At 42.4% G+C, this 15,202-nt stretch overlaps 1 protein-coding gene across 6 annotated transcripts in view; it reads right to left on the bottom strand.

The window, feature by feature from the left end:
* Positions 1-15,202, bottom strand: part of LOC132871760 (band 4.1-like protein 3) — a 105,275-nt gene that overhangs the window by 16,896 nt on the left and 73,177 nt on the right. For all 6 annotated transcript variants that reach the window (XM_060906243.1, XM_060906248.1, XM_060906246.1 and 3 more), the window contains exon 13: positions 6,003-6,083. In XM_060906243.1, coding sequence (XP_060762226.1) covers positions 6,003-6,083 — 81 coding nt within the window. The remainder of the gene's footprint in view (positions 1-6,002; positions 6,084-15,202) is intronic.

Genomic DNA, 15,202 nt, shown 5'->3' with positions numbered 1-15,202 from the left:
GCCTCAGGTACAGGCAGTCTGGTTCGGGTGCATGGCACCATGATAAAGGAAGATTACCTAAAAATACTGAAGGAAAACATGCAGAAGTCTGCTCTCACTTTGCGCTTAGGTCGTCGTTGGGTCTTCCAGCAAGATAACGACCCAAAGCATACATCTAAAATAGTCCAGCAATACTTCAAGGATACCAAGACCAACGTCATACAGTGGCCTGCACAGAGCCCAGATCTCAATCCAATAGAAAACCTGTGGCAAGTGCTGAAAAAGAACATCCATGCACGAAAACCATCCAATTTGGGCCAGTTGGAACAGTTTGCAATGGAGGAATGGGCCAAAATTCCTCAGGAGACCTGTGCCAACCTAGTGAAAAACTATTCCAAGAGGTTGTTGTCAGTTGTGGGTCAAAAAGGGTACACAATTGACTACTAATGGTCAGGGGGCTAATAATTTTGAACATCTCACTTTTGCTGTTTTTGGTTGAAACTCAGTGTGATAAGATATCGTAATGAAACTTGTTGGACAATGTCTTCATAGTGCATTTATTTCAAGAATAAAAACATTTGTTGTCAATGGTCATTTTCATGGAGAAATCAAGAATTATGTTCAATTCCACAAGGGGGGCTAATAATTTTGAGTTCAACTGTACATGAGACTGTGGGGGCTTTAAGCAGCTCGTTTAGTAGTAGACTGCTACACCCACGGTGTAAGAAGGAGAGATACCGCAGGTCATTCATACCTACTGCTGTCAGACTGTATAACACCCACAACTTGTAACGTAGCACCAATAACCTGTTTGTCGTTTAATTTGCACTACTTCACCACTACTACCTCTGCCATCTCTCATCGATGCAATTAGGCCAAAAAAAAAAAAAAAAAAAGATGGTGTGTTTCAGGTAACATGAAATACTAAAATAAGGTCGGTAGGTAGGAAAGAGTTTCTTTTTTCTTAATTTTTTTTTTATTTTGTTCGAAAAAATTAACACAAGTAAACATCTTACAAAATAGTATTTTGGCACAGAATCCTTTATACCACACATCATAATAAAATAAAGTGTTTTAAATCTTTAAACGAATAAAAAAATATATATATATCGCGAGAGTTCGAGTTATGATCTACGGAAGCGTATTGCTGCCACACTCAGAAAAAAAATTGGCTTAGAATCAAGTAATTACGTGAAAAGATATTGTTAAAGTTATCACGTTTTTACAATATATTTATCATGTAATAACATATCACGTAATTTCATGATACGAAATTATCACGTTATTTCATGATATTTTCATGTAATAACATGAAAACACCTTATCAAGAAATAACGTGAAAATAACGTCCTAGGCTAGGCTACTTCCATTAAAAGCAGACGGCCTAACCTAGCCTACTGTAGAACTTGGGTCGAGCAAAAACACCGAGCAAAAACATGGCTGAATCCTGAATGACTCCTATTTGTATAAATAGGGGACTACATAGGCGGCAAAATGTAGTGTTTTTCCCTGCCATGGAAGTGCACTTGTATACTGAAGAGGAAGCAATTTGCATTACAGCCTTGAATGAGGATTCAAAATGGCGGCTCGGCTCAGTTTTCCCTTCCTTCTTCAGTATACAAGTGCGCTTCCATGTTTATGCAGGAGGGCTGATAGAAGTGGCGAAACATTTTACTTTTTATTGTTTCTTTCACAATTTGAATGCGTTGAAACAAAGAATTATGACAAACTAATGCCGCTTACGCTAAAATATCGAGGGAAATTTGTAATAAAAACTTTACGGTCGGCAATTTCGCCGCCGAAATTCTCGGTCGGTCGGGTTACCGGAAACACGCTATTTTTTTTATTTGGCCTTATGTGCAATAATATAGGCCCTTAACTATTTTTATGCATACTTGTGTGTGTGTGTGTGTGTGTGTATGTATATATATATATAAAAATATAAAAATATATATTATGTATGTGTGTGTATATTATATATAGAGTCTACCTGTAATGTGCAATTTTTCCGAGCCTCTCAATAAGGCAATTTTTCTATACTTTTTCATGGTAGATAATGCAAATAGCCCTCTGTATTTAATCCTTTGTTTGTCTAATTTTTATTTCAGTTTTATTTGTTATCTGTTTGACATTTTCTTGCTACTGTAACACGTGAATTTCCCCGATGTGGGATGAATAAAGTGAATCTAATCTAAATGGCAGTTCTATTAAAACTGTTAGTAGTGATTACCATCACTTCAGACTATTCTGCTGTTTACAATAAATTGGAAATTCCTCCCCAAACGCCTTGAAACTGTGTCTCATAACCCCAGTTTTCTCGCCTATGGTTCACGGTGAAGGGCTTCAACCCTTTTTAATTGTACCCTCCTATTCTCTGCCTCGTACCCTTTTATTCCCCTAAACTTTGAGACCACTGGACTAGGTATAGAATGGAAAAACAAAAAGTGCGGGTATGTAGGAGAGGGGTACTGCAAAAGTTCTCTAGACAGCAAAATCATATTCATTGCACTCTCAGTTAACTAAGAGTTATTGGCCTTCACTGATCCATCTTCAATATAAAACAGGAAATCTTTTTGTCATCCTCAAAAAGTAACCCACTCGAGTCCCTGCATTAAGATAAATGTGGAAATGTAGTCACTACAGAACTCCCTGAACCCTCACCCTGTTGAGACATGGACAAGCTGATGCTAGGCTCATATCCAACAACCAGAAGCATCTCTTCCGAATAAACGCCCGTTGTGTCAGGACAGAATATAACCTCCCAGAACTCTTTACACTGTGCTCACATAAATAAATAAGAACAGGAAGCACCGAAAGCGATCAAATTGCTTACTTTGTACAAGAGCCACAACCACACACAAACAGAGCACTGCATTTGTGATGAATAATCGCACCTAATTAAAGATCATTCCTCACTTTTATGAGCTCTCTCTAATAAAACAAGCTGCAGGACTGCATCGATAATGCAGAGTTATCATCAAAATAATTAGCACAAAAAAAAAAAAAAAAAATCAGATGAAGGACAAAGATAATGAACCGTGTGTGACTTGGAATGAGACAGGATTTTGGATTGATGTTCCCATCTGCTGCCAAGACAGTTTTTAGTGCGCAGTAAACGCCTTTAAAATGATGGAGTCAAAACTACACAAGGAATAGTTTTGGTCTTTTAGTTTAACGAATACAAATAGCTTCAGATGAGCTCAAAGTCAGTGAGCGAATGACTTCCAGGTGAACTTGGAGGGCAACTGGATAGTAGTTCACATGGTGCGTCTTCCATTTGTGTCATAACATGGGATTCTGAATACAAATCCTCCATGTTCTTCTCAGGATCAAACAATCCTTATTTTTATACTTGGCTTGGTCGGGCATTTCGAGTGCCTCGTCTCTACGGTCCTCACACAAGCTTTGGTCTATCTCTTGGCAGGTTAGAGCTGGTGCCATCTTGAGCTCATTGCCTAGCACACTGCTGACGTTATCATGTACCACATTGCTTTCAAAGGAGTGCGTGAAGCTCTTTCCGTTAGAATTTTTTATCACGTATGGTGTAATGTCTGGGATTGTCAGGGTCTCCGTTTCATCTGGCCTTTTGTTGTTGGCCTCTTTTTCGTCATAATGGATTTTGCATGTGAGGTTTTCAAGGAAAGCATTTCATTCCATCTCCATCACACCTCTGCTGACACCCACCCACCCTCTGAAGGGGTAATTTTCCCCACAAGTACCAACCCACTGTACACACACACACGCAATGGGAGGAACAGCTTCAACATGGAGTTTGCTCAGAACCATTAAAACAATGAATTTCAACCAAACAAACTCTCGATACAATAACATAGCAGCACACATCATGCAAAGGAACACTTTTCCTTTATAATGCCCCTTTTCCACCAAAGCAGTTCCAGGGCTGGTTCGGGGCCAGTGCTTAGTTTGGAACCGGGTTTTCTGTTTCCACTGACAAAGAACTGGCTCTGGGGCCAGAAAAACCGGTTCCTGGCTAGCACCAACTCTCTGCTGGGCCAGAGGAAAGAACCACTTGCGTCAGCGGGGGGCAGCGCTCGAAACTAACGGTGTCCCGACGTCCCGGGGACCATAAAAAATGTCATCGGGACACAAAATTATCATATCTGGGACAATCCCGGGACAATGGAAAAAAAATAGATCTAGAAAAAAAGTTCTACATTAATATTATTTACAAAGCCGTAACACATACGTAGACATTCACCTAATTTGTCAATTTTAATTTTAAAACGTTAACAGCAAAAAATACATAGTAGCTACACTTTCGATGCACCTGCATCCGTAGGCTACAGAGCAGTGCATTCTGTTCTAGAATCTTCGGCCGGAGTCCGTATTATATGGACTTGGAATGGAATTGCTACCGCACACGCTGCGCCGACTCTTGCCAGAACAAAAATGCTTAAGTGGTTGAAGCGGACCGACCGCGGGGAAGAAACTGAAAGCCCAGACATAACGTCTCCGGGACCTTCAGGATCCAAAGTGTCATCGCCTGGTCTGCAGGCAACGCTAGCAACTGAATGAACTTAATGAACACTGTTAGACACGTTATAAAATACAACAGGAATGATGTGGATGATATTGACGGAAGATACCGTTCAACAGAATAAGTGAGTTTTCTTGGTGTCTTTCTAGTTCAGAAAGTTTAGTCAGTCAGCAGCACAACTAGGCTCGGACCTGGCACTATGCTGATGTTGCTAACATTTGCACCCACGTTTCGGCAGCGAAAGTTCATAAAATGGATAACGGAAAGTTCATAAAAATGGATAACGGTAATGGTGAAAATGATAAGTTGGCCTTATAAGTGCCAACAGATATTGAAGGTATAAGTAGATGAAATGAACATAAAAGGGGTCTTATTTTCAACTAAAGTGTACTGCAGATGTAGGGAGTTGAAACATTTTCTGAATGAGCTAGTTGGCCCCTTTAAATAAACGGGTATCTATTCATACAGTGAGATCGCCAAAGTTTAATAAACTGAAAATGCAATAACTAATTTTGAAGTAGATGATGTATAGGACATGTGTCGCTTGTGTCTTGTGACTTATTGTAAAAATGATATAAAGGGTTCAAAATCGCATAGTTACAAATATAATAGTAACTTCATATGATAATATTAACCACTGGTTATTTCAGAGAGGAAAAAAATGGGGACACTATTGCTTCCATTCGGGACAATACAACACAGAATTCGGGACCGCTGGGGGACACAAAGAAAAAAAGTTAATTTCGAGCCCTGGCAGGGGGGCGGAGTTGTTAAGACCAACAACAATAACAAGACCGCGAAAGATCGCCATTTTTAAGCGGCGAGAAGCAGCAGCTGTACAAACGCAAAGTCATCCATTATTATTATTATTGCTGTTGTTGTTGCTCCTGCTTCTTCCATGGTGTTTTTGCTTCGATATTCACGCCAAGGTTTATGCAAACGTAGCGACGTAACTGACGTATACAACGACGTAATGACGTGGCTTCCCTTAGCACTGCGAGCTATGGAAAAGCAAACTGGTTCTCAGCTGGCTCGCAAGTTGAACGAGTTGTGAACCAGCACTGGCCCCGAACCAGCCCTGGAACTGATTTGGTGGAAAAGGGGTATCAAAGATTTAGGTATGTACATTTTAAAAAAATAAAAACAAACAAAAAAAACCCTTAAATACAGCACAGCATTCTGTGCTAACGTTTACCCTGAATTAAAAAAAAATCTTTTTTTTCCCTCCTTTTCACCTCAACCAGCTCCATACATGTCCATGACATCATGTTAAAGGCATTCTGTGGTTTCAGCAGTGGAACCCAGTGGATAGTGGGAAAGCTAGAACTGGCAATATTTTACTAGCTTCCCACAACCGCTATATCTGGACAACACTCCCTTTCCAGACATGGTCATTAAATACCAAGATCAAAACACAACCATTTGAAGAACTCAAGGCGACTGGAAAGAAAAAAAAAAAAAAAAAAAAAAAAAAACAGATCATGCTAGGACAGCGCAATAATAGAATGGTTGATTTTAGTGCTACCTCAGCAGAGTCCGCCTCCGCAGGCTCTGGTTTTTCTTCCAAAATGTCCCGTGGAGGTTCAGATTTGGCATCTTCTGCAGTCTACAAAGAGAAACAGACAAACACAATGAGGGTCACTGTGTTTACAATATGGAAAACCCAAAGTATATAAAGATTGTGGGTGAGGGTGTGCATGATTGGGATGCGGGGTGGAGCATGCAGACCACAAGGGGGGAGAAAAAAAAATGACTTGAGTAAATAGAAAAACCAAAAGGAATGAGAAACCCACAACAACGGCTTGAAACAAATGAACGAGTTTGAAAAACTTTAACCAAAATCCCAATACTGTTAAACTGAACTGCTCAAAGATTAACAACCGTAACGAACTAATTAAAACACTTAGCCACAGCTATAAATTATTTCCGAATCGCATTCGGTCTTCACTTGCATTAACGTAAAATTGGAAATGGCAGCATGCCCCGACATTCCACAGCAAAACCAACCAACGCAAGGTCACTTCAATACTCTGTACTAGAGAGCGCGCACTGCTGATTTGGGAAAACCGCACACTCGGGCATGCGTGTGGAGAATTTCCTGAGCCAACTATCCATCTTACATCCTGCGAGGGCAAGAGAGGTTCGATCATGGTCATGTCATTCAATCGTGGACAGTAAGCAGGGGAAGAGGCCAGCCTCTTGTTCCATTCACTGATTCCTGAGGACTTGGGCTGTGGCTCCAAAAACGACCTCTTCAGCTCGCTGAGGTTCGCCTGCCTCTTGAGCAACTCTGAGGGATCAGTCTCCTGACACACCAAGTCACATTTGGGGCATAAAAACACTGAAATGACAAAAATCAAGCTAAACTTAAAACTCACAACTCTATTCTAACGTGGTTAGGAATCCGAACTGCATTCACGTGCATGAAAATCACATTTGTTAAAGTATTCCATGAAAACGGATAAAATGTGTGTTAAGTAGTGCTGTCAAAAATGTCGCGTTATTAACGCGTTAACTTGACTTAATTTTAACGGCGATAATTTTTTTTATCGCGAGATTAATGCTCTGTGACATGATGTAGGTTTTTCATAAGCTTTTGAAACTGCCAGAAACTTGGAACAGAGACTTTGCTTAGAAAAACGATAGCAGCTAGACTGTAATGCCACGCCCCGCACAGCCAGAGTCCTCTGCCCTCCCCCGAAGAGCCACAGTGCTCGGCTTAGGTTTCGTTTTCCCATCGGCGGCTCCAGCCCGACTTTGCAGTGGCTGTGACAAGACGTGTTATGCTCTGCAATAAAAAAAAAAAAAAAAAAAAAAAAAAAACATTGGTACAACCAGTATTCGAACTATGCCGATATTTTCGGGGGGGGGGGGGGGGGGGGGGGGGGGGGGGTGTGTGTGTGTGTGTGTGTGTCCCTTTTTTTCCCTTTGGGGGGGGGGGGGTGCTTGCGCTTGTCTCAGAGCGCGGCTCTCCATCGCGCGCTCACTTCGGATATGCAAATGCTTCCCGTTACACACGATTGCTATGTCAATAAACATCATTTTGCCAATATTTTAGAGACCCCCCAACATTTCCCAAATTATGTTTTCAAGGGATCTCATGTCTGTTTCAGGGGATCTCGGATCCCCCGAGTACCCCTGTAGTTCGAACGGTGAGCAAGCCCATTCACTTTTTTATGCTGATAAGAGAATTACATGGTTTTTCATGTGACAAAAATGTGCGATTAAATTGCGATTAATCGCGAGTTAACTATGACAGTCGCGACATTAATCGCGATTAAATATTTTAATCGCTTGACAGCACTAGTGTTAAGCCTAGGTCACAACCGGACGTACGATTTTTTGGCCGTGCGATTTTTGGCGTTTCCCAAATCGCTGCGTTTTTTTTTGTTCATGGAGAAAGACGCGCGTTGGCCGCAAGTTTGTCCTGCAACCTGAAAAAAACGCAAGCGCCCGTAGAGTTTGTTTGACGTGACAAAGAACCTCTGCGGCCGGTCTGCGGCCAGTCTATGGCTCGAAAATCAGCACGTCACACGCGCGCCCTCCGTGCGTTTCTTGCGTTTTTTTGCACGTAGACCGGCCGTAGGAGCACGTATGGCTGGTTGTGACCGAGGCTTTATGCAGCGTGCAACAAATGCTTCTAGAGAAACTCCCAAATCGAATGCATGTTAGAGTCTCCAAGAAAATATTAAATTTTCAAACCACTGTTATATAAACAAGTTATTTTCCAACAGGAACAACCATCTTCTACGTGAATGGTTAAGTGTTCAAGGCTCAGATAAAGAATTAGTTTCAGTTTAACACACTTGCTCTTTTCTCATGAACTTCCTTCCCATGCTTTGCCAGAGTGCAATACCCCCCACACACACACCATGTTACTTTACAAACCTCCAACATGAGATTACTGTGTTTGATAAACACATCGTCTCCCTTTATCTGCCTTATGATACTAATCTAGGAGGAGAAAAAAAAAAAAAAAGACGAGTTGCTCAAGAAATGTCCTTCCAGTGTCATAGGAGTCATAAAAATAAAACGGAGCTGCCGTTACAGAAAATTAACCAACCAATTGAACAGCGTGGTGCTACGTTTAACGTAATGGAGCATTTTAACAAAAGGAACTGCCTTGTAATACCAGTCTTGCCTCAACACACTGGTCAAGCAAGCTTGCATGACTTTACCCACAAACTTGACCCCCAAAGACCATAATCATGGATGGTTTGATGGAAAAATGACTTGGCAAACAGGATGACATTGTGAGAATATTCCTGGTGTAACAGCATGGCAAAACCAGTTTGAGACCGTGTTGCATCATGGTGGAATTAAAGAGAATGAGACTGCCGAGGACACTGCGATGGAGTACCTGGGTCATCAGTTCTGCTTCATCCTCTGGCTCAGACTAAAAGCCAAGGTCACGAACATCAAAAAGGAAAAGGAATAATGATTATCTGACCATACCAAAAGGCTCCATTAGTTCTGATTGATTGAACTGACTTCAGTTAAATTCAAAACACATTCAACATTAGTCTTTAATTAGTTTGTGCCAAAAATCTGAAAGATTTGTTTGGCTGATAGTTAAAAATGTTCATATGCATGACCAAAGCTCCCAACAGATCAAATCAAAACACACCTCAGTTGCTGTGGTGTCGGTTAGATCGCTGTCTGTCTGTCTCCGATACAGACAGGACAGTTTCCATTGGAAAGCAGCAGTGGGGGGAGGAAGAAAAAGCCACCACATTAGACTGATTCTCAGCATGAATTGTACTACAGGATACACATGGAACGCTGGAAAAAAGGATGGTATGAAGAAATAATGAATCTGAACACAGTGTAGCATATGGAGGGGAAAAAAAAAAAAATCTAACTATGCTTACATATTAAAACGAGTGCTCTGAGAGCACAATATCCACCGCTTATAGAGATCTTGCATGTGACGTCACAGCCGATCCAGATTGTAACAGATGCCATCTTGTCGGTCAAACGCCATATTTCCGCCTTCTACTTCTACCTTTTCTTTTGGAAAACCCTACTATATACAATTCTACTACAACGGCTGCGGCTACGAGCTCTCCCTACCTGTGCACGTTTATGTTTTTTGTGTGTATTTTTGCGTGTTGTTCGTCTGTACCGGACTTCAATATCTACTACAACCATATGGACTTACTGGACATTGGTTTCCAGCAGAAAATGACGGTTTGTAGCGATTTCCATCGCATGCACAACATTCCGGACGAGATAGCGAGACCAGCGGGGTCTCCGTGGATTGTTATCGAGTCTGGCAGGCGAAGGAGGCGGCGTCGGGAGAGGAAGCAAAAGCGAGGCTGCAGAGCCGGCCTGTTGACTAAGCTCAGAAAACAGCCACTCAAACCTCCACTGCCAAGCCTCTATCTCTCCAATGCCAGATCCATGGTAAACAAGACGGACGATTTGGAATTACAGCTGGAATTACCTTATTCTATTATCGGCTGGTCAGTGCTATACTAGGTACTACTGATATATCTAGTATCAGTACTAGTAACACTTAAGTGACTTACCCGTCCAATGAGGATTGTTATTTTCTTGTTTACAAGATGCCACATCTGAGGGCGGCTGACAAATCCTGAATTTCTGTAAAGATAACTGTCCAGAGATTTATAAGCACGCAGGCTTCACCACTGAACAGCGAGGGAAAGTTAATGAGGTAATTATACACATCTGGGTATTCCACCTCTGGCAGTACCATATCCACTGACACAGTCGTGAAAACTATGTACAGTAATCGATAAGGGTCACTAATCTGTAGGTCGTTTATTTTAGACATATATCTAGTTATCTGTTCATTAGAAAAATGAGCCGTGTAGTCCGTCGGTTGAAATTGATCCATTTTGTACACGAGTGCAGCAGTATTCAGCGGTGTTTTTTTACCGACAAGATGGTGGCTGTGTACTTTCCGGTCACGTGACTGCAAGATCTCTATAGCTATGCTACAAGTGCTTAATACACCCTCATGAAACTGTCAAAGCACGTTTCAAGGGCTGGCCATAACCCTGGTGAAATGTGACCCAATTGAACAAAATTGTAATATGCGCATTACCAACATACAGCGAAGCCTTTTGCAAAGTTTCGGAAAATTCTTAAAAATTGCGAGAGGAGTTGATTTGAGAAGACGAGCACACTTTCATGAAATTGTCAAAGTCTGGTAATCAAGGGCCCCGACACTGAAAAAATTTGACCAAACTGAACTAAATTGCAATATGCATATTAACATATAACAAAAAGCCTTTTGCTAAGTTTTGTGAAATTCCTTCAAGGATTGAGAGGAGTTGATTTCAAAAGGCAAGTACCCTTCCCAAGACGGACAGGACGGACGTCGCCACGACATAATCCCCTTTTTGGCCAGTGGGGGCTAAAAACTACACGTACCGGGCTCTCATCTCATTCATCTCATTATCTCTAGCCGCTTTATCCTGTTCTACAGGGTCGCAGGTAAGCTGGAGCCTATCCCAGCTGACTACGGGCGAAAGGCGGGGTACACCCTGGACAAGTCGCCAGGTCATCACAGGGCTGACACATATGGTGCATTCATGTGCTACGGGAATTATGGTAAATACCAAACGCCGACATGGAAAGCACACATGAACCCCCCTCTTGTGGTATTTTCCACTGGGCAACTCGTAGAAAATTTTGATACACGAGTTGCCGAGATGAGATGAACTTTAACCTTTTCAACATGGCGGCGAGCGGTACAAGACTAGCTTATGAACCAAGGAATAAGTGGTTTTCACCTACGGAAAGCTGACTCTCACCTTTTAAACGAGTCATGTTATGTATATTATATTATGTATATTATAGCCCAATACAAAATATTCTGTGGCTGTCCAAAGAACGCCAACAATGATCTAGATACTGGCTACTCTCATTGTGGCTACAGCCAAATTTCCAAAAACTGCGTGGCATTCAATGTGTTAAGAAAATCTCTACTTGTCATGATGAGGAAATATTCAGCATTATTTACCTTTTGACTTCTGATAACTCATATTCCTGCTGCAGCTGATGAACAAGGCAATCTATAATTGTTTTAGCCAAATAACAGGCCTGATTCTGAATCTGGTCCACCATCTTTAATTTGTCAACAACAACAAAAGCATGTGAACACAACACACTGGTAAATACCACTTCCAACTGGAAAATATCATCTTCCCATAGCACATGAACGCAGCAATAGACACAGACAACCATTCACACTCGTATTCACACCTACGGTCAATTTAGAGTCGCCAGTTAACCTAACCTGCATGCCTTTGGACTGTGGGGGAAACCGGAGCACCCGGAGGAAACCCACGCGGACATGGGGGAGAACATGCAAACTCCGCACAGAAAGGCCCTCGCCGGCCACGGGGCTCGAACCCGGACCTTCTTGCTGTGAGGCGAAAGCGCTAACCACTACACCACCGTGCCGCCCCCGTACTGGGATCTGTCTAAATAAAACAAACTAGCTCGGCAGCCATCACATCATCCTGGAATGAGACATTCAACAGATTTAGCTTTCCTGAAGTTGGAAAATTATGGATATTTGATTGCTGGATGATTTATACCAGTAAGTTTTACCTTCATGTTTGTATGTGGTGTGGAAAACCCTGTCTGATGTCACTGTAGCAGAATTGTGAAAAATGGCAAACAATTGCCTAAAAGGTGCTTTTACTCAAAAGTAAAAGCATCACCGAGTTGGAAGGGAATAATTCATTTTTCAATTTAAAAGTGGAAACCAAACTCTAAACAGCTAGAACTTTGTGGTCGAGATGTGGAAGAGAGAATGACTTCAGTTTTGGAAAATGCGTAGCTTTCAAGGCCTCTGCATGCTTGTGCGACAAGGCTTTCGCAGATAGCTTTTCGCAGACAGTTGTAATTTATTGTTGAGCGGGGGAATAGGCGTGCGCGATGTTATTCACCAGCACAACGCAAGGGGGCGCGAAGTCGCTAGGAGTAGTTGGTGGGTGTGGTTAGTGAAGTGTTTATCCTCCGGTTACTTATAATGACTAGAACTTTTTTTTTTTATAATGACTAGAACTGGAGTCGTATAGATGTACGTACTTCCTCACTTCCTCAATCAACCGCTCTTCATGCTGCTCCATCTTCGCTCGTGTTTTTAAAAATGCCGGTCGTGAAAACAAAACAAACCGGGAAAGTAGGGAAGCGGAAGTGCGTGTACAGTGGACCAATCAGAGCCCTCTTGTCTGCGAGGCTTCTGCGGTGGTCACAATTTTTGGGAGGTGCGCGCAGAGCGTCTGCGAAGGTGGGGGGGCTACGCAGACACTGTCTGCGACACCGTCTGCGAGGACTGGGTTGTCAGCATAAATTGGCCTTCAGAAGTGCATACGATTTCAGGTCACTACACTTGAAGGAAAAATGTTTCGAAAGATTCACCTCAAAAAGGGCGAACATTTTCAGAGTCCGAATTTCAAGATTATGATCAGTAATGGACTTGTTGCTTTGTTCTGACGTTTGGATCATTGGTGTACTAAGTGCCTGGTATATAGCAGTGTATGCTTAGATGGCCTGATCACAAGGAAATCAGAATTTAGTAACAAAATCAAGGCAGTTTTTCCTTTCTTCAGGCTCCAAGAATTAGGTGTTTAAACAGTCTTGGTTTTCTTGTTGGTGTCTGTTGGCAGTGGACAGCCCACAGACTGTGCCGACTTTAGACAGACCCTTCAGAACGCGTGCCCATTTTCAGCCTTTGATAATGATGTAGCTTGATATTTCAGTGGCCCAGCATGCAACTCAAACTTTCTCCCGTTCTCATGCATGCAGGTGCATGAAAAGTTGTGGAATATGAAGATGACAACGGGTGACACGGATAATTAAAAAAAAACAAACAACAACATGATGCCAGCTTGAATGGCCACACACATTCACGCACACACCTCGTCATCTGAACTGTCCTGAAAGCTGTTGGTAAACGAGGTGGTGAGTGACGCCGTCTTGGGCTCCAGATAGCAGAGGCACAGTGCCAGCGGGAAGGAGAGTGTAAGTGCGTAGGGTACAGAGAAAGAGGTAGACAACAGGAAGAAGAAGATGAAGAGGAAACAGGGCACAAGAGATGGTGACTTGATGGGCAGGAAGTGTTGGAAACTCTCAGGCAGGAAGTTCAGCTCAGACAGGTCAGGGAAGCTCAGGTAGCCATCTTCATCCAAGAGAGAAGACAGGTCTGGGAGGTGCAGGGAGAAGGAGAAAAGCGTTCCTCCTTTGGGACGGTTCTGGTCTGAAATCTGCTTGCCCCTTGCCGGGCTTGCATGTCCAGAACTGCTCCTTCTGCGTTTCCTCCTCCGCAGTTTAGCGGAAGAGAGTGGGGAGGCAAGAGGAGAGCGCTGATGTGACAGCGAGGATGTAAAGTGAGGCGTGAAGAGTGGACGAGACCAAAAGGGCCCATGGGACAGTGCAAATGGTAGGTGTATGAACAAGTGATTCAAACGTGCATGGACATGAGTGTAGGATGAAAGAAAGGGCAAAGAGAGAAAGCGTTAGTTAATAGATCAAATATTGTACGAGTACAAATACAAGAAGTACCAGACGTGCTCATCTTTATAGAATACGATCTATATGTACTATAGATCACATTAGAAAACATGAAGGCCAACAAATCATAACATGTTTTCACGGAATCCTTAAAGAGCAACTCCGATAACTTTCATAAAACTTTTGATCATTATACAAAAAGTTGTCCGATGTGAGTCAAGGATGACCGTCAACGCATTCTGAGGGCGGGGCTTAGTCAATCCTACACTGGTCTATCAGCATGAACATGCTCATCTACCCAACCCGAGTGAGGAAGCACCAAAAACATGCAGTTTTAGAGCTCTGCTAGTGTTAAGGTGATGATACACGGGGCAACTTTTTGGGCAATGTTGCCGAGCAATGTTGCTGGGCAATTGCGTTTTGACTCTTTTCTATTGAGATTGGGCAACATTGTTTCTTTCTGAATGGTTTTGATAATCTCTGGCAACTTTTTGAGATAAGCCAATCAGAACGCGAGTATCGAGTCATGTGACCTCCGGTGAGGTTCGGATCAGAAATTTCAAACAAATATGGCGGCCGCTCAGTGTCAGTGGAGTGAAGAGATGGAGAGACTCCTCATCTGTTTTTACGCCGGTAAGTTATTTTAATATTCTATATGGAGGAATTTACCTCACCAAAGCTCTAAAAAACAACAGACAGCTTGATTAAATGGTCACAGCAAAAATTAAGACATCGATTTTTTTTTAGCTAACTGTAAACTGCCGTTGCTAACTGTTGTTGCCCATTGTTAGTTGCCCTAAAAAGTTGCCCTGTGTCTCACCTAGTTGCCTGTTGCCAGCAACATTGCTCGGCAACATTGCCCAAAATGTTGCCCCGTGTATCATCACCATTAGACTACGTTCAGACTGCACCCTGAAACGACCCATATCTGATTTTTTTGCCCATATGCGACCTGTATCCGATTTGTTATTGACAATCTGAACGACACAGATCCGATTTTTTTCACATGCGACCCAGGCCGCTTGGATATGTGGTCCTAAATCCGATGCATATCCGTTATTTTCACATGCGACTGCAGTCTGACCGGACAGGTCGCATTCATGCGACCTACACGTCAACAACAAGAGACAAACGTCACTATTCTGCGTTGGCTAATCCCGCCTCTTTGGTGGAAAACAACAACATTTGTACAGTTTTCAGAATTTAAATAGACTTGTATAGAATTGATCAAGC

Source organism: Neoarius graeffei, chromosome 23 (assembly GCF_027579695.1).
Source record: "Neoarius graeffei isolate fNeoGra1 chromosome 23, fNeoGra1.pri, whole genome shotgun sequence".
In the NCBI taxonomy this organism is placed as follows: domain Eukaryota; kingdom Metazoa; phylum Chordata; class Actinopteri; order Siluriformes; family Ariidae; genus Neoarius; species Neoarius graeffei.
The sequence above is the reverse complement of the archived record's forward strand: the minus strand, read 5'-3'. Positions and strand labels throughout refer to the sequence as shown.